The sequence below is a fragment of the Manis pentadactyla genome, chromosome 17 (assembly GCF_030020395.1).
Source record: "Manis pentadactyla isolate mManPen7 chromosome 17, mManPen7.hap1, whole genome shotgun sequence".
NCBI lineage: Eukaryota > Metazoa > Chordata > Mammalia > Pholidota > Manidae > Manis > Manis pentadactyla.
In genome coordinates this window covers 39,580,958-39,601,482 of record NC_080035.1, presented here as the reverse complement: position 1 = coordinate 39,601,482, position 20,525 = coordinate 39,580,958, and the positions used below count along the sequence as shown (strand labels likewise).

The 20,525-nt window shown below is 32.6% G+C and overlaps 1 protein-coding gene across 16 annotated transcripts in view; it reads left to right on the top strand.

Annotated features, from left to right (window-relative positions):
• Positions 1-20,525, top strand: part of RBM26 (RNA binding motif protein 26) — an 89,448-nt gene that overhangs the window by 50,543 nt on the left and 18,380 nt on the right. For 10 of the 16 annotated variants that reach the window (XR_008994587.1, XR_008994586.1, XM_057494595.1 and 7 more), the window contains exons 11-19: positions 76-235; positions 2,562-2,726; positions 3,483-3,614; positions 4,839-4,910; positions 12,375-12,500; positions 12,854-12,928; positions 14,359-14,526; positions 15,939-16,043; positions 19,175-19,375. Coding sequence is in view for 14 of the 16 variants with exons in the window: in XM_057494595.1 (XP_057350578.1) it covers positions 76-235; positions 2,562-2,726; positions 3,483-3,614; positions 4,839-4,910; positions 12,375-12,500; positions 12,854-12,928; positions 14,359-14,526; positions 15,939-16,043; positions 19,175-19,375 (1,204 nt within the window). In the remaining 2 variants the exon portion in view is untranslated. The remainder of the gene's footprint in view (positions 1-75; positions 236-2,561; positions 2,727-3,482; positions 3,615-4,838; positions 4,911-12,374; positions 12,501-12,853; positions 12,929-14,358; positions 14,527-15,938; positions 16,044-19,174; positions 19,376-20,525) is intronic. The other 6 variants (XM_036893635.2, XM_036893637.2, XM_036893638.2 and 3 more) reach the window with 3 other exon arrangements.

The following is a 20,525-nucleotide window of genomic DNA, read 5'->3' as shown; positions in this document are numbered from 1 at the left end:
AACTTTGTTCCTTTATATTTGGTAGGGGCCAAGATTTATAAATGAATGTATTAATTAACTTGATTTTTGTTACAGGCCAAATTTTAATAGAACAAACAGCCCAGGCTTCCAGAAAAAGGTTCAGTTTGGAAATGAAAATACCAAACTTGAACTTAGAAAAGTTCCTCCAGAATTGAATAATATCAGTAAACTTAATGAACATTTTAGTCGATTTGGGACCTTGGTTAACTTACAGGTAAGAACTATGAAATGATTCTTTTGTTTTTGTTTACTTATGGAGGGAACTTAAAGTAGTAAAAAAAATACTATTATAAAGAAATATTATGGAAAATTTGGGAATATTTAAGTTTAGGAAATTGAAAATGAAATGAAACTTTGAATTTTAGAAAAAATGTGATTTTGAAAAATTTTTTACTTTTAAAAGGCAGGGTTTGATCATATTATTATGTACTTTTTATCCAGTGGAGATTACCATAAAATTATAGCAGAGGTAAATAATCACACTGGTAAAATCTAATCCTACACTTTTTATTTCCTCTGTTTCTCAAAATCATTACAGCAGAATTCTTCAGCCAGGTTATTTTTGCTGCCTTTCCAGTGAGATACATTTAACAGATGCTATTGGGGCCAGAATGTCAAGTAATCTATAAATAATTTAAGTGTTTATTCTTTTTCCTCTATCACTGTTAAACATCCTTCAGGATAAATGTCAAAATAATTTATATTTGACTTCCTGTAAAATTAGGCTTTGGTGTGGGTGTATCTAACTTGTGATTTAGTATTGAGTTGATATTATGTGATATGTTGAAAGTGTTGAAATAATGTTGGACTTTTTTTCTACATATATGGTATTCTTTTCAACTAAAATAATATTCCCTATAATCTGATAAAAAATAACAAATCATAGAAAGTACAGCTTAAGTTGATTATTTGGATCATATTATTGTCTTGCCATTAAAAAATAACATTATGAAAGTAATAGATGAAAAAATGCATGCTTGCTTGGGGTGGGGCAATAGAGATTTGTATAGTATTTGTAGAAAATATTTCCTCTCCAACTCTTTTTGTCTCTAACATTCCTTTTCCATAATCCCCATAATAAAATTACATTATTGTTAATGATTTACCATGGCTTGCTTCAGATTTCTGGTTTTGTATTTGTGAGTTTCTATGTAATGTATCTACTTGTCACTCAATCAATAGACAAACTTAAAAGTTTATGGGCCTATATTATGCATATTACCCTGTAGTTGCTTACTTAATCTTGAATATCTGGATATCACTGGCAGTTCAGTTTGACCTACCACATTTAGATCTAGACATAAACAAGTTATCAGAATATTCATTTCCTCATAAAATTAACTACTGTGGTAATACTTAATTTAAGAAAATTTTCAAAGCTATGGGACCAAACATAGTATCTCACTATCTGGATTTCCTCAATTACTAGTGAGATTGATATGTTCTCATCAGTTTATTAGTCCTCTTGCTGTATCTGCATACTACCTGCATTATTATTTATAATATGCATTTTAAAAAAATCAGTTAAAACATAACCCTTTTGTTTTTATCTTGTTTAAACACTCTGTTGAAATTGATATTTTAAATTCCAGTAAATGTATAATTATTAAAATGCTACCTAAAATCATCCTTATGGCAAATATTTATTGAGTACTTAGTATATGCTCTCTATTCCATGTGAATTATTATTCTTCTTAGCACTACAGGGTGGGCATTATTACTCCTTTTATGTAAGAGGAAACAAAGGCACTGAAAGATTAAATAATTTCTTCATGCTGTTGTGAGAGTAGCAGTCAAGGCTTGAGCCAGGTGATTTGATTCAGAGTCTTGGTTCTTAATCCCTATTTTGTATTGCTTCACTACACCAGTAGTTCATATACCACACTTTGGAAAACATTGCTGTTGTTGAAAGAACAGGAAATCTGAAGTACAAAGCTTTGAATGTACTACTTAGTAGTTGCATGGGTCCACAGAGTCACAAACTCCCTTTGAGTCAGTTCCCTTATGTGTAAAATGTGATTGTTGCTGTTGTGTCAGTCTTTTTTTTTTCCTTAAATTTTTCTCCAACTCTTGGAAATATTTTTGTGAGAATTACAAATTTGAAAACTTACAGTTGAATTTTTCTGTAATTTTTAGTTAAAGGGCACCCCTTTCAAGGTAGTTAAATGCCTTCCTCCCAGCTCTGGGTCTTGGCCACATCACTCACTGACATAGGCGTTATTTCTTGTAGTCAGTAATAATATTAGGTTAAAAAGTTAAACATTTTGAATGCTTGTATATAACATTTGTGCAAGAAGCATTCTCCATTAAATGTTAACAGAAGAGGCCCTTGTTCCACTCTGAACAGCCCTCAGTACCATTTTTTCTGGAGTGTAAATAGGCTATGGTAATAATCTACTATAATATATAAGGAAGGGTAAAGATAGAATCTTACATGGAAGGACCAGTATTTCATTTCTTGAGCATTTCAATGAGTGTTTCATTGTATGAAGCAGCAGACTCATTTGGAAATTCACAGTTCTTACTATTTTAAATCCTAGGTTGCATATAATGGTGATCCTGAAGGTGCCCTTATACAATTTGCAACATATGAAGAAGCAAAGAAAGCAATATCAAGTACAGAAGCCGTACTCAACAATCGCTTTATTAAGGTTTATTGGCACAGAGAAGGAAGCACCCAGCAGTTACAAACTGCTTCTCCAAAGGTAAGAGAGAAATTTGTGTGGAATTAAATGCTTTTCTTAGAAAGCTGTCAGCGTAGTGTTTAAGAGCAGAGGCCATTATAGTCAGGTAGATTTGAGCTTAGATCCTGGCTCTACCTCTGGTACCTGGATAGACTAAATCAAACCTGCTTTAGGAATGAGTGGCTTTTATTTTTAAGCTTGAGAGGCAGGAACACATTTTAATTACTCTAATTTGGTTCACTCATTTCATTGTGATGTTAATCTCTAATTTAGATAATTTAAGATGATATCTATAATGCATATAGAAATGTCCCTGGTAGCTAGGGGACACTCAGGACATGGTAGTATATTCCAGAAACTCAGGTTATAGGTTCATCTTGAAAATCCTTCCCTCCTTTCTTCCCTGTCTCTTGTCTCTTGTCTCTTGTCTCTTGTCTCTTTCAGTGAAGCAATGCATATGTAATGTTAGATTAATTGCTTGTAGAGGTATATTACAGCAGTTTGTTTCTTGATTTAACTTTATCCTGTTCATTAAAGAGAAGATGGTGAAGGATAGGTTTTAATTTTTTCTTCTGCTTTATAAATAAGTTATTTAATGTGAAGAAAAATGTATATATTATGTGGGGAGAGATTTGGGAGGTGGTTAGATTTTGATTATAAGCTGCACTTTTAAAACTTGAGCTGTGTGTGGGTATGCAGGTGTGTGTAGTTTCATAACAAAATAGCAAAGGTTACATGAACTAATCAGCTTGTAACATTTTTTTTTCTCCTTCTGAGGTAATGCAGCCATTAGTCCAGCAGCCCATTTTGCCTGTTGTGAAGCAGTCGGTCAAAGAGCGGTTAGGTCCAGTACCTTCAAGTACTGTTGAACCGGCAGAAGCTCAGAGTGCCAGTTCAGACCTTCCTCAGGTAAATGGAAAGTCTTGTCGTTGAGCCTGTCACATAATAGGTTCTCAGTAAATTAGTTTCCTTTGGTGATTTGAATTACAATTAATTGTACATATTTTATACAGAAATGTGATAGTTTATACATATTTGAACCCCACCTGTAATTTTTATTCTTTTACTGCTGCCATAACATTTCCACATTTGACTTTTCCAGTAGTATTTGAATTTTAAGCACTTCTCTCTAATTAATACTTACGTATGAGAAAAGTTCTCTTTCCCTTTGTGGAGGAGGTATATTTTCTAGGAAAACCACCTGAAAACTGAAGTTCAGTAAACTAAATCTTATTTCTCCCATCATCTTTTACTTAACTAGAATTCTGTTCAAGAGGTAGTTATGTAGTAGACTGAACTGAAGCTTTTGAGAATGGAAGGTTTACACCAGGTTTTAGTATGCTTGATATTAAATTGTTTCACATACTTGTGTAGCTCTTTCAGAACTTTGCATCACTTATTCCTGACTCTCATATTCTCTTTTCCATATGTTATTCCCTTCCCACTCCCTTCCATACTTGAGTGGCAGTTGTCTTGTTTCAAAACCCTCAGGCTCTGAAACTGAGCTTTCTTTTGTCTCCAGATTATTTCAGCATTTGCTGTGTAAAATAGTTAGGATGTAATATCCTGCTTAGCTAATGGATGCCGCCTTATTAAATAGATAATTCCTGAAGATAAGGTAATGAGACTTTATAAAAATATGCAGAATGTAAATGGGTAAGTTACTAGTTACTTAAAAAGAAAAATCCCAATCCTATTATTTCAAATCATCACCAAATATAGTATATTTGGTTATAAAACACATGCTTTAGGAATGAGTGGATTTTATTTTTAAGCTTAAGAAGCAGGAACATATTTTAATTATTCATATCTAATATTTAAAATGTTTGAACTTTCTACATGTCAATGTAGGGTTCTAAGAATTATGATTTTGTCAGTAGAGGGGGCTTTAGCAACCACCTGGTTCAAATCTCTTATTTTACACCTTAATTTTTCATGATTGAGTAATATTGCATACTGTTTTGTTTTTCTGCACAGTTCATTTTCCTTATGTCTCTCTGAAAAAGGCCCAAGTTTTTGTGATTAACATCAGTACATAGAGTCAGCATATTTTAGTAGAATCAGTATGTTCAAAATCCCAACAGATCTATGTGTTTGGGGAAACACTGAATATGTCCATTTTAATTTTTTTAGAATGTAACTAAATTATCTGTGAAGGACAGGTTGGGTTTTGTATCAAAGCCATCTGTTTCAGCAACTGAAAAGGTAAGATGAAGAGCATGATGTGTTTGTCTTGGCTTCATAAATGTTTTCAGATGGCATCTTAATTTTTTTCATAGTTCCAATCTCTCTGCTTCTTAATAGTATTTGTATCTCTTTTCCTACCTTTTTGCTTTCCATTTGCTGAAAAAGAAAAATGTTTGCCTACCTCTTTTTACTTTTTGCATCAACATTTTAATAACTTGCCTTGCAGTATTTCCATGTGCTCTATTCTTTTTTTCTTTTTACTTACTGTATTTTCTTTAGAGATATTGTATGTTTTGATTTGAAAACTCTGGCAGCCTATTAGGAAGGGCCATGAATTAGGACTTTTACCTGAGTTTGACTCTGACTCTTTACTTACTAACTGCATGACACTGGGCAGTGCTCTTAATCTTTTTGAACCTTTTTCCTCATTGATAAATGGTGATGGTATATTGTCTTGCTCACAGAATTTTGTGAGGATTAAATAAAATAATTTATTTAAAAGTATTTTGTACATAGGAAAGGATGTTACAGTTTTTAAAAAATTTATCACTAATGGCCATTGTGTATAGACTGATAATACATTTAGACACTTCTTTTTTTTAGATGAGGGGGTAAATACTGATTAAATTAAGACCATTTATTGAACTGTCTTACAGTTCTATATAGATGTATTATATTTTTCCTGTTTAAGTGAGTGAATACCCTGAACTTTAGTCTTATTTGAGGTATGTGCAATTGCAGAATATTAGAATTAGGTTATCTTTCTCATTTTTATATCTTCACTTTAAAGGAAGGTAAGGTTCAAATAGTTTTATGGTTGAAGTACTATGAGCTACTGAGCTAAGACTGGAATATCTAGTCCTATTTCTAGTCTATGGCCCTTTCCGTTATGAAGATAACATAGTAATGACTTCATAAGTACATAGAGCATCCTATGAATATCTGACCTGATCTCTTCACTGGTTCTTCAGTATATTATATTTTCTTTATTTACTGTGTCAAATTTTGTTCTAGAAATTGGAATCTGAATCTCATTTAGCATATCAGATTTTCTTTCTTCTTGGGCACCTCAGCATTACTTGAGGCATAACATTCCTAAAATAGTTCATTACCCACACAAATTAATTTCTCCTGACCCTGCCTCTGGAAGTGATACCACCATTTTTCAAGTTGTGCAGTCTAAGAGTCTTTGGGTCATTTACTTGTGTTTGTAGTCCACTTCTCTTTATCAACTCCAGTTCCCTGGTCACTGGAGGCTCAGCATTACTTCAGGCATAACATGCCTAAAAGAGTTCATTACCCACACAAATTAATTTCTCCTCCTGGCCCTGCCTCTGGAAGTGATACCACCATTTTTCAAGTTGTGCAATCTAAGTCTTTGGGTCATTTACTCGTGTTTGTAGTCCACTTCTCTTTATCAACTCCAGTTCCCTGGTCACTGGAGGCAGTTAGTGGTGTAGCTGCGTCTCCCTCCTTTAGTTTATACTGATGCATTCCTCCTCTCAAACTTATTTTAATATTAATTCTCTACAGGAACTTTAGTTTCCTCAGCTAAATATTTTTGCTTGGTTTATATGGTTCATCATACCTCAGTTATTCTGGTTCTGTTACCTCTACTTTAATCCTTTCGTACCCTATTGAGTTCTTTTCTGCCCACTGTCCCTCTTTCTTATTTTTTCTTATGTTGTAGGTGATTTTCCTGGAGTGCATTTCCCTCTAACTAACTGAATTCTAGTCATTTTTTTAAAGACTGAAAAGGTTCTCCAGACCTCTTCTGAGAAGCCTTCAGGTTTTTCCATATGATGCCCCCTTTCTCTTTTTCTCTAAATATGTGTAGTTCAGTCTGTGCTACAAAATGTAACAGTATCTAAGTATTTACCTGATTAGGCTTCTCCTCCTTGATAATAAGTAACTAAAGAATTTAGAAAATAAACAATAAAGTTTGTTACATTTAGTGTAGTAAGGAGCAATTCTGGAGAGGTCTAAAAAACCTGATTATGTTTTTTATTTATTCATGTCAAGATTTGGATTCTGAAATTGAATGTACTAAATACAGGTTTTACAGAATTCTTGTAGTATATTGTGCTACTATTCTCATTATTTTAAACATGTTTTGTATAGCTTTAGGATAAAAGGGATACAAATTTGGAATTGATAGTATAAATTTACAAATGTAGTTACCACTAACTGCATTTGGGAAAAATCACTAATGGTAGTAGGCTGTTTAAAGAAATTACTTGGCAAATGCCCTGAAGAATCTTTGAAAAAAAGCAATTATTTCCAAATATGCAACTTTCAGTCATATTCAGTAAACCTATTGATAGAATATCATTTTATTTTTGTTTATTCTTAGTTGTGTTCCACTAGTCCATGGGATTTTTGCCGTAGAATCCTTAGAGGTCAGTGATTCAAGAAAACTTAGGAAGAAAACAAGAATGTTTCCCACCATCAAATATTATTAAAAATTTTATTTTTAGTTAAAGACGGGAAAACTCAAAACTATTATCTCCACGATAGTATCTTCCATCATTAAAGCACCTAAGTACACAACTGTAAAGTTTTTTCCTCTTCCTGTAAAAACCACCAAGTAGACCCTTTAGTAATTCTTTATTCCAATATTCCACTTTTGTGAGAGGGCTAGGAGAGGGAACTTAAAATCAAATTGATACTGTTAAGACTCTGCAATAGCTATGAAATACATTTTATTTAAATAGAGTCATCAGTGAAATGATGTTTGAGTACGTCTCAAGAGATAATTTTATGAAGAATAAAGGTGGCATCTGTGTATACCATCCTGGTTAGTTTTTAAAAAGTGACTTACACTATCCAAAGTTTTCTTCCTAAAACTCTTCTAAATTCTAAGAAGGGAAAAGATTATTAAGTTGAACATTTAACGTTTGTACATGACAGTTTTAGGTATGTAAAACTTATGATACAGGATGGTATTGTTCCTTAGTTTTTTTTTTCAATGTAAAAACACATATTGGTCCCTTTACATGATATGCTAATGTCTGTACCATAGAAATTTTAAAAGGGAAATTGTGTGGTATAATTAAAAGGACCGTTGCATGTCATATGGAGACTTATGCTGTTGATTTAACAGCTAATTATCTGTTCTGTATGATCCTTAACAAGTCTTAACACTTGTCATTTACCTTAACTATAAAATGGAATTATTTAAGTAACCCTTTGGTTTTTTAGTTTATTTGTTTTGCTATTTTAAATATAAAGATAAAAGAAATTTATTATAGTTCTCTTTCATAACTGTTGAATACTTTGATTTCTTTAATGCATTGGCTTCATCAGGATTATAACCTAGATTGCTCAGTCAGAATTATTACCAGGATTGTTTTTCTTACAGAGAAGTGTGATTTATATAAAATTATTTGCTATGATGAATTTTCTGGAAACCAAGCTATTGTAGCAAAAAATATTACGGACTATATATAGTTTTTCTTAGACTTTAACATATTTCTCTGCACGATCTTTAATCCCTTTGTCTCTTAAGTTACTTATTCTTGAAAGAAAGAAAACTGTTAATGCCTGAAAATATTTTATAAATTTAAAGTAAAATTCTGGTCTTGTTAGTATTTTCAATTCATTACATTTTGTTATAGAAAAGACATCTATTTGCTGTTTTAATATCATAAAATGGACACTGAGTTAATGAAAAGACGATTATTTACTTAATATGAAAATTGACCATATAGTAATTGTGTTAATAAGCTTCCTATACATAACTCCTGAGATATTCTCTTTTTATTGCATTTAAGCAAGGCACTTTGTGTTAGGAACCTGTTAGAGCTAGTTTACTTTAAATTGTCTGTGAAGCATTATAATTGTGTTTCTTTTTCATTTGATTTCAATTTGGGCATTGACTACTAGAAAATGATACTCAAGTAACTTGTTCCTTCTTTTGTAGTAGAAAGTATCTTACAAAATACTTTTTTTCCCATCCATTCTTATCCATAAGAACATCTAATTTTCTTTCTTTACAAGTAGTAATAGTAGTTATGCCTGATAATATTTTACATAGGAAATAAGGTGTTAATGGATTATAATCTCTTTCTTATTAGGGAATTGGCTTTTTTCTTGGGAAGTAAGAGGTATTAATGAAGCATGTTTTAACAACAAAGTACATGATACTTTTTAACTCATGAATTCAACATACCCTTGATACCAAACCTGACACATAACGTTACAAAAAAAAGGAAAATCAACAAGTGACTATCTCAGGAACATAGACATAAACATACTAAACAATATTGGCATATGTCCAGTGATATGAAAAAGATAATTCATTCTGGCTAGATAGTATTTATTCCAGAAATGCAAGGTTGCATTAACATTTTAAAATCAGTTTAATTTACCACATTAACAGAATAAGAGGAAGGGTGGTGGGGAAGTACCCCTTATGACTATCTCAGTAGAAAAAAGTATATGATAAAATTTATTACTTAGTCACATTTAACACTGCAGACTAGGAATAGAAGAAACTTTCTTGATTTGACAAAATTTATCTGCAGAAAAACCCTGCAGCTAACATACTCAATAGTGAAATACTGCATACTTCCCCTCCGAGATCAGGATAAGAAACTCATCACTTTTTTTCAGTAGCTTTGAGCCTAATCAGTACAGTAAGGCAAGAAAATGAGATAAAGCTATAAAGATTGGAAAGGAAGAAACAAAACTATATTTACTCACAGATGACATGATTATATATGTAGAAAATTCAAAATAATTCACAGACCATTGGAATTAATAAGTGAAAACAAAAAGTTCCCTGGAAACAAGGTCAGTTTATAAAAAATATAGCATATGCAGAAACCCATTTGGAAAAAAGAGGTGTAGTTGTTTGAAAGGCCACTGCTTTTATGCTTTGAGTGTGTTCTTAGGATTTAATAGCAACTTTTCCATTGGGTTTGTCACTTTTCTGCACTGGATTCATTTTTAACAGATTTTCTCATCTTCGATTGAAACTCTTTTATCTTCATCTTTTGGAAATACAGATATCCCTTGCTATCCAAACTCTTATATAAACTCTACAAGCAAATAGATTCAAATAGTGAGCAGTATTTGTAATCATAGTTCATAGTTTTTGAGGCACATTTTGTTTTCACGTTTTAACACTTCTGAAACTGGGTTGCATCTTACAGTTGTTGGTGTTTATAGCCATATTTGCCATCCTTTTTTTCTTCTAGAAGGGGTATTTTAAATGATACTGTGTCTCATAGTGATTTGTCTTAAGCTCAGTGAAGTATATTAGCTGTTCCATTTTGTACAGAACATGAAAATGACCTGATGATGTATTAATTTATGTGACTTTTCCCCTGTTTATAAGGATCTTGAAACAAAAACAACGTCTTTCTGGACAAAAGAAGTGGGATGCTTTAGGAATAAAAAAGTAGTCTCATTCTTGTCAGATACTTTAAATCACTTTGAACCAGCACTCCTTAGTCTGATATCAGATGTTAATGAGAACATTTTGAAAAGGAGTATTCTCTACTCACTGAAGTTGGAGAAGTGAAAAATTAAATTATGTGGATTTCTTTAGGCCTTCTCATAGCTTTTATGATAATATAAATTTTGCAACTAGAAAATGGGGTTATAGTATTCATCCAACTTACTGGACTAGAAAATCTTTTTTCGTTGCAGCTTTTCAACTTGTTAAGAAATCCTCATAAAAAAAATTTATGGAACATTCAGAATCTGTCTTCAGATTATCTTGTGCTTTTCCCTCTATAAAGTAATTATCTCATCCTTGTGTAATTACACACTGGCATTGTGTGGCATAGTAAGGTAGCATGGAAGAAATTTTTCTCTACTATTAGAATAATGACTGAAGTTAGACTATGAACTAAACCTGTGTTTTCTCAATAGTTTACTAAGTGTAACCGCTTCATTATTTGTTAGTGATATCTGATTATTAGTTTTCATTATCGAAGAAAAATTTCAATCAAATTTTGATACATAATTGAGTATTATAAAGAACCTTTATTTTTAAACACTGTGCTCTATAGAACCAATATAATTACAGTATTATAGCTTTTTATTCCATTTAGAGGCTAAGACATTCTTGAATACTTAGAATAGTGGTAAGGTCCCTGAACTTGGTGATGTTCCCTAATCTAATTTCATGATAGAAAATTGGAAAGTAGTGTCCAGCTTGCTGCTTCTCTGATGTACCCAGATATTTACATTTTGTAGCTGAAAACTAAGGCTCTTTTCCTATTGATGTTCTTCTATTTGTGTAGCTCTTTTTACGCTCTTAGGTTATGAACTCTTTAAAGACTTTGGAAACTGTGTTTTCCCCTGGAAAGTGACCTTGTTCACACACAAGGTTTCACCTGTACTGTTCAGAGCATTCATAGATTTCTGAAGGGATCCCTGGACTCCTTTGTAAGAACCAGTAACCAACCATTCCATGGAACCTACTAACATTTTGCTTTTTAAGGATAATAAAGGCAGCTTATATACTTTTATTTTCTTGGATTAGCCCTTGTGTAGAAAAGATTGTTCACTTTTATCTGTCAGTTTAATTTAGTGCTTAAGTGTTACTGAAGATTTGCTGGGGGCCCTGGCACTGTTCTAGGAACTGAAGATGTAACTGAACCAAGCAAAAAATTCTCTACCACTGTAGAATGAATTTTGGGGCTTGTGAGAACATAACACACCATCAATTTGAACTTTCTTATTTTGTAGATGAGCAAACTGTGCCCCAAAAGGTACCTTAACTTACCTGGGGTCTCACAATCAGTTGGTAGCAAGGTTTAGGTATTTAAAGAAGCACAAAGGGGAGAAAGGCATTGTTTTTGTTTCAAGATCCTTATAAACAGGGAAAAAGTCACAAAATTAATACATCATTAGGTCATTTTCATCAAATATTTTAATTGCTATAGGAATAAAATTTCATAGAAGGACCTTGGTAGAAGAAATAAATGATTAAGGCTTTACTGGAGGTCTTGACTAGTTGTGCTGAGTCTAAGCAGAGTTTAAAGGGATTACAGTCACTTAAAGCAGAAGGAGCAAAGCTAGCAAAGAAATGGAGAAAGAAAGCAGTAAGTTTAGTTTCAGAACTATAAATTGCAAATGATCACAGTAAGTTGTTGTTTGAAGCACCGCTTCCAATTTCCTTATGTACAGGTTTTGCTCTGGTAACTAGAAATACTAGTAAATATATTCAGCAACTAATATTTCTCAGTGATAGAGTAATTGCACCATTTTTCTTGATTTCAGGTTATGTTTGGTTTTGCTTTTTTTCCCATAAGTATATGGTGTTAATTTAAAAAATTTCATTTTATAGTTTATCTTTCATTCATACCCTTTAAGTCACTAAATGAGATTTAGTTATGTTTATAATACTTTTAGTTTAATGTGCTGAATTTTCACAGGGTGTTTTAAAGTTGAGTTTTAAAGAAAACTGGACTTAGGAAATCATTAATGCTTCATACATTTTATAAGAAATTGAATTTGTATTGGTAGGTGTTGTCTACATCTACTGGCCTAACAAAAACAGTGTATAATCCAGCTGCTTTGAAGGCTGCACAAAAAACCTTACTTGTTTCCACCTCTGCAGTTGATAATAATGAAGCACAGAAAAAAAAACAGGTAAGTACAGTTAGTAGTGGATGAAATTTGCATGTAGGAAAGTTTTCTGCATGTATGTATTTTTTAAATGCTTACCACTAAATTAGAAACAAAAGGAAAAGTGTATGTTGGCTGCAGTTAAACTTTCATTTTCTATAGTGTACCAGTCAATATTTTTTTCGTAGAATGAAAGATTCTCCTGATTGATCTTTGACGCTTGCATACGTATTTTTTAAGTTTTACATAGCAAAACCTTGCATTTACTTTTTGTTGCCAAACTGCAGTTAACAACCATTCTTCTTCTCTTGAATAATTTTGCTTATTGGAAAATAAGCAGTAAATAGTCCACTGATTTTGTTGATCCCTCTTTCTAGGAGGCACTGAAACTTCAGCAGGATGTCAGGAAAAGGAAACAAGAAATTTTAGAAAAGCACATTGAAACACAGAAGGTAAATTATTAAAATTAGATTTGGCAATTATAAATGTTACAATTTTGAGTGAATCTAATCTTTTAATATGTAGATAGTCCTCTATTTAAAAGCATATTTACTGTAATTGACAATGGTAAAATTGAAATATTTATCAGTGGTAATGTATATATCAATCACTGTGTTGGGGATGAAGAACATACATTAACTGGAAGATAAATGGGAATTGGTATAGTTTAAACGGAAGTATGGTTGTCAACTTGAAATGAAAGTAAGGAGTTTTATCCAGGTGTGTTCCTGCACCGTAGTTTGTTCAGTGGATAGTGAATTAGATGGAGCCTTTTTCTCAGTGCTATGTACAGAGATATTTTTTAATTGGCGTGGGATCCTCTAGTCCTGTGTTGTCCAATTAATAGTTAATAGTAACTAATAGTTACATCTGACTATTTAGTACTTGAAATATGTCTAGTCCAAATAGAGATGTTTTGTAAGTGTAAAATGCCACACTTCGAAGATGTAGTATGAAGAAAAAGGTAAACTCTCAATTTTAGTTGAAATTGAACATTTTGGATATATTGGGTTAAATAAAGTATAATTAATTTTACTGCTTTTTTTAACCTTTTTAACATGGCTGCTAGAAGATTAAAAATTACTTATGTGGCTTACAGTATTTTGTATAGTGTTGCTGTAGTTTATGACATTTATTTAGTGTCAGTTCTTGATTATGCCTGGTGATAAAGGTTATGACATTTCAAAATATCAGCAATACAGAAAGTTTTTACATTTTGGTTTAAAATATATGTCTTTTCTAATTTGATTTTGGGTATACTTTATAAAGAGAAATCACAATGCTTTAAACCAAAAATTGAAACCATCTTAACTCAGAGAACCTATAATAATCTGTGGTGGTTTTCCCCCCCATGTTACATTTATCTCCTTGTTTCCTACCTATGCTGAGGGTATTGTTCTTAGGCTAGCCAGTTACTATTTCCAGTGGCAAAGAAAGTTATTAAACATTCCATTTTTCTAATATTTCATTATCTGAAGGGAACCATGCAGCTTTTCCTCTGGTTCTTTCTGGGTTTCAGACTACATTTGGAGTGAGAATACTTAAAAAGCAGTAATATTAACAAGTGGGTTAGAATTTAAAATTGTTGATACTATTTCAAATTAACAACTTTTCAGTTATCGAATTTCTTATGGTTGTGTGCTATATTTTTTAACTTAACATTCTAAGAGACCCAGATAGTAATGTAATTCTTCACAAATAAATATTAAGACTTGAAATGAGATAGTTAGCATCACCAAATCTCCTATTCTTAGTGGTTGTAAACCTTGTCCTGAACACATAACTGAAAGTAGTAGCTATTTATTTTATATTTACTTTGCTGTTTTGCTTTGTTAATAGTAGGAATAAGTATCTCATTTTTCTCTTTTCAAAAATTTGGCAGATGTTAATTTCAAAACTGGAGAAAAACAAAGCAATGAAATCTGAAGACAAAGCAGAAATAATGAAAACGTTAGAGGTTTTGACAAAAAATATTACCAAGTTGAAAGATGAGGTTAAAGCTGCTTCTCCTGGACGTTGTCTTCCAAAAAGTATAAAAACCAAGATTCAGGTATTTTAATTTGTTTTGTTATTCATATTTCTACTTACTAAAAAGCATTAGAACACTACACTAAGATTCAGTTTTCCATTTAGGAAATGTCCTTTGCTGAAAATCTGACCATTGTATGCTACCATTCTCCTCCTCTTCAATTAATAAATAAACACAAGCACTCTTCATCTTTTGAATCCTGTAGATTACAGTTGGAAAGTCAGTCATTAGGAGAATAGTTAAGGATAAATTGAAAAGGTAGTTTGGAGGCAAAATGATACAGGTTCTTCAGTGCTTGACTGAGGAGTCTGAGCTCTGTTTTGTAAGTAGTTGTAAGTATTGGGTGGTATAAAAGATTAATGAACAGAGAAGCAACATTCTGACAGCAGTATACAGAATGAATTGATTGATGGAGAAAATTCAGGTAGATTAACCCACTACATACAAATACATGAGCAAGAAAAGTTTAAATGGTAATAAGTGATTTAAAAAAACAAAACGAGACTTCTACAATATTTATACTTGGTATGTGTGTATGTGTGTATATGTATAAAATCATGAGTTTATATTGACATTTCTGATTCTAATCTAACACCACAGGGTTCTTCCCTTCCTTCTTTTATTCTGTATTTTATGTCCATGTTCCCATAATGTCATTTCGGTTCCCAATAACACCAATGCAGTGCTCATTTGCATGGTTCTGAAATACATTCCTAATAGTTCCAGAATTGCTATATGACTTACAACAATTAAGTATAAAATTTAGAATATATTTATATGCTTTACAACCTCACAGTATATTCCACTAAGGATAGTGTCAGAACTGTGCTATAGGATTACTTTTCTCCCTTATTGTATGGTTATGTTATGAATTTGAGAAAGTTAGGTGTATTTCTATTTGTAGTCAGTTTTGGATCCTCCTCTCCTTCATTCTTGCTTCATGGCTTGAATAGGTGAAACATTAACATTATTCAAAGTTAAATTGTATAAAAAGGTATATGTAGAAGTCCATTCCCCTTTGATCTCTGCCACTCTGTCCTTCCTCTTCCCTTTCTCTTGGTGTGTGTGTATGTATTCTTTCCTAAATAAAAGCATACTATATGTTGGTTGTTAACACCTTGGTTTTCTGTTTTTCTTTTCCATAGTTATTTGTGAAAAATTACTCTGTCAGTCCATAGGAATCTCACTCTGGCCCCTGTATGGAAAATAAATTACAGGAAATGAGTGGAAGTAGGAACACGTTAGGAAGCTATTCTGGTAGTAATGTGAAGCCAGAGGTATTGATGGCTTGGACTAGGGTGGTAGAACTGGAGATGGAGAAGAAATTTGTAGATTAAATGGGAATGTTTAAGAGTTTTTGTAAAAAAAAAAAGTTTTTTCTAAGTGCAGGATATTAATTATTGACACCTAAAATACTAAATACTATTTTCTAGATGCAAAAAGAATTGCTTGACACAGAACTGGATTTATATAAGAAGATGCAAGCTGGAGAAGAAGTCACTGAACTTAGAAGAAAGTATACAGAATTACAGCTGGAAGTATGTTTCATCACAACTACCCACACAGTACAGTAGTGAGAAGCAGATGTAGTCATGGTGGTTAATTTGAAAATATATTCTCCTCATTCTAGTCAACAGTTGTTGGCGGGCTCCATTGTATATATTGGGAGAAAGAAGAAAGAAGTTAACAAATTTTTCAGAGCTAATAGAGAAAATCTTTTAAGTAATACGGGCCGGCAGCAGTTCTGCTTATTCCTGAGTCCTCCCACTTCTAGAGAATTTGTTTCTTTTTTGATTTGTGTCTGTCCTTCCTAGGACCAAAATCTATTACTCCATGTCAGTCCATAGAAATCTCACTCTGGCCCCTGTATGGAAAATAAATTACAGAAAATGAGTGGAAGTAGGAACACGTTAGGAAGCTATTATGGTAGTAATGTAAAGGTATTTTTATGGAGATACTCTGTGCCTGTGTAAGTTGTATCACATTCAGTTGCTTTAAAGATTAGACTTTTAGTAGTAGAACTATGTTGAAGAATATGCTTATTTAAATTTTGCCTATAGATGGTGCTGTGGATATTTATAAAAGAGAAACTACATTCTTATAATTTAATTTTATAATTATATAAGAAAAATCCAGTAAAATTGATCCCTGTACATTAAAATTTTTAACATTTAGCAAAAAGATGTTTAGAAGTCTGAGTTACATTTTGAAGTACAGAGACATTAATGTAGCTGGTACTTCTCTATATCATTGTTTGATGCCACAACTTACATTTTTTATGTTTTTAGATTACTTTTGCTTAATCTGAGAAAAATGTATTTTTCTAAATTTGTTAGCATATTGGTCATTTTTTTCCTGGCATAGTACAAATCTATATTGAGTACTGGCATCCAGGTATTAAAGACAATATTTAGCAGCCACTGTACTTACCTTATCTGATGACAGTCCTAGGAAATCATGGGATGATCTCCTAACTCTGCATACATTTTGCCTTCTTTGGAAACTTGATAGGTGTGCTTGTGTGTCCTGCCCAAAATTACCGGTTTTGAAAAGATAAATTCCTTTTATGTTAATATAGAAATTGTGTTTTCCCCATTTTGGAGATTTCATGACTGTGTTGGTGGGACTTTATAAAACAAATTATCATTAAAATATTTTGGGCCACAGTTGTAGTAAATGAATTACAGTGTTACCGGTATTCTTGTATTAGTCCATGTTTTGGTCCTTTATCATGGTATAGCTAAACACTGAGAAAAATTTTTGTTTTTCTTTTGTGATAGCTAGATTTTTGTTTATAATTACTATTAGTATATGAAGTAATGCAGTATTTATCAGTGTGTGTTCATTAACCACACCAATTCTAGTTATTGTTAATAGAGAGTAGTGAAACAAAGCTTCTAAGGCTAAATAAATATGGAAAAAGTTATATTAAACATGCTTTTTGACTATAGAGTTTCTTAGAGATGTTTAATTTATGAATCTCCAAAAATACACATTAAATATTCATTATTGCCAACCCTTAGTTGTCTTATAGACCCCCTTTTACAAGGATCATTTTGAGATAGTAATGTTCCTCAGAGCATACTTTAGTATATGCTGCTCTGTTATGAACATTAATCCTTGACTTTTGTAGTTCATTATTTGAATTTTAGATGATTATTTTAGCTAATGTTAAGATTAACTCTCTTGAGATGAAGAAATTGAAATATTTATACTTGGAGAGATTTGGCAATGATACCTTCTTGACATTTCCACTTGGATGTCTCACATCCTCAGGCTCAACATGTTCAAAGTTGTGCTTGTCTTGTTGCTGAATTCCATCTACACAATTACCCAAACCAGAAATCTGGGAGTCTTCATTGGTTCTTCCTTTTGTTCAGTATCCATATCCAGTTAATTACCAAGTTTTATACATTTTACTCTTAGAAGCATCTTAAATGTATATATTTCTCTCTCCACTGCCACCACTGTAGACCACGCTTTCATCTTCAGTTGCTGGGGCTACTGCAGCAGCCTTCTGACTGGTTTCCAGATTGTTCATGTCTTCCTTCTACTCTGTTCTTAAAATTCTTCCCAGAATAACATTTTAAACACTGGTTTGATTACAGCACTCCTCTGCTTAAAATGTTCTGGTTGATTTTCATGGCTGTTGGGATAAAAATCAAGTTATACATGATATGGCTCTGCCTATCTCTGCAGCCTAATTTCTCTATCCCATGTGATCCAGCTACATGGAATTTCATTCGTTCTTTGCAGTACCATGTTCCTTTTAGCCTTGGTTCCTTTGTTTGTGCAGTAATCCTTACTCCTCCCCCTGGTCTTGCTTGTTCTTTGTTCCTTCATTGATTCATTGAACATGAAGCATTTGCAGTCTGCCAGCTAGTATTGTAAAGCGCTGGGAATAAAGTAGAGAAAGAAATGGGGAAAAATTCCTCTTGGAACTTTTATTCTAGTCATTTATTCATTGCAAATCATCTGTTCAAATCTTTAAGTAAGGCATTTCCTAACTTTTTGAGTCACTTCTTATTAATACAATTAAATAATAGTTGCTTAATGTCTCCTTACCCCTCTAGGATTTCAGTTTCATGAAGGTAAGGACTTGCATACAAGAAGTGCTTATTAAATATCTGTGGAGTGGGGCTATTCATATAGAGTGATGTGGTGGAATATCTTACTATGCTACATTGGTTGCATAATGATATTAGTGTAAATGACTGAAATGATGAATTCGAGATAACTATACCTATTGAAGTCAACAGACGAACACTTTATATTTGAAAGTCATAATTGAAAAAAATTATTGTGTATGTAGGTTTTATGTATATTTGTATTAAACTGACTTCTGAAGTAACACTTAACACAGCATATGGAAATCAAGAATTGCTGGTCTTTATGACATGGTCTGATGTCTTCTTGAAGAGTAAGAACTTAGTAGAAAAAGGCACATTTAATTTCAAAACATGGCTTAAGTCAGTGTTGTTTTGTTTTCTAAATTCATTAGCTTTCAGTTTATAAACTATAACCCCAACTTAAATTATGAGATCCTTTTATGGGACATTATTCAAATGTGATGTCAAATAATATAAAATTTTGATACCTCTGATGGAGTACAGCACTTGGCTTGTGTTTTTAATTGTGATGTTTAACCTGTTTGTCTGATCTTTTCTAGGCTGCAAAACGAGGGATTCTTTCAGCTGGTCGAGGTAGAGGAATTCATTCAAGAGGTCGAGGTGCAGCTCATGGCCGAGGCAGGGGTCGAGGTCGAGGTCGAGGTGTGCCTGGTCATGCTGTCGTGGATCACCGTCCCAGGGCATTGGAAATTTCTGCATTTACAGAAAGTGACAGAGAAGATCTTCTTCCTCATTTTGCGGTACTTTCTTACTGCCCAACAGCAAATACTGATAATCATTGTTGAGTATAATGGATATTAAAAGGGAAATTATGGAAATGACATGAGTAATTTAAATCCATTAATCTGACCAAAGGATTTGATTGTCTATAGCAATCTTTTTGTTAATTATTTAAAATAAAAATAGTGGGATTTTTTTGTTTGATTATTATCTGGAAGAAATGTTACTATTCTAGCTCTTCCACTTAGTAGGCCTTCAGATACTATGAAATGAAAAATTTAAACTGTTGTTTCAGAGAGGTAAATCCTATAGTTTAGTTTTATTTGCTACTTACTATTTGCTGTTTATTTAGTTTAACACATTGCACAGGCCATCTAGATTTTTTTATTAAAGTGGGATTTTATTTGTTAATATTGTATTCTTGATCCAGCTTACCTGGAAATGAAACAAGATAAAATTCTGGTATTTGATTTTGAAGTTGCATTAGTCAATGCCAGGGTATATTTAAAGGCATCAATCTAATGGTGATAAACCAACCTGTAAGAAGAGCGAATGGGATTCTAGTCCCTGCTAACCCATATTTAACTTGGACTTCCTGAGAGATCCAATGAGTTCATGTGCAGAGTAGAGACTACCTGTCTAAAGGCCTTTTCAACTTAAATGTTATGAATCTTAACATATCCCAAAGGTTAGTTGCTAAGCTTCTTGCCTTACTACTGTCAGCATTATAGTAATTGATCTGGAGATATGAAGGAAATAACCACTTTATCTTTAAGGATTTTTTTCACATATTGGCTTAACATGAATCAGATGGGCTATAAATGAAAGTTTCATGAAATAGGAGAACCAGACCTTAGATCTTGAAAGACATACAAGCTTGTAGATAGTTACTCAGTGATGTAACCCTTTGAAAATTATAATTTAATGTTTGATAATCATATTCTAAGCTGTTCACAGCGGGCAGAAAGGTGAAGCTATACTTGGTCAGGGAGTAGGGAGGTATTGAAAGAATGGTGTATGTTCAAGAAATAACTAAGGTGACTAATATTTAAAGATAGGAGTCTGGAAACTCCTGTGCTCAACAGCTTCAAAGAGAGAAAGAAAGGAATCAGAGAAGTAGAAAAGAACTTGGAAATAATATAGTCCAATTCTTTGTTGTGCTCCCCACTT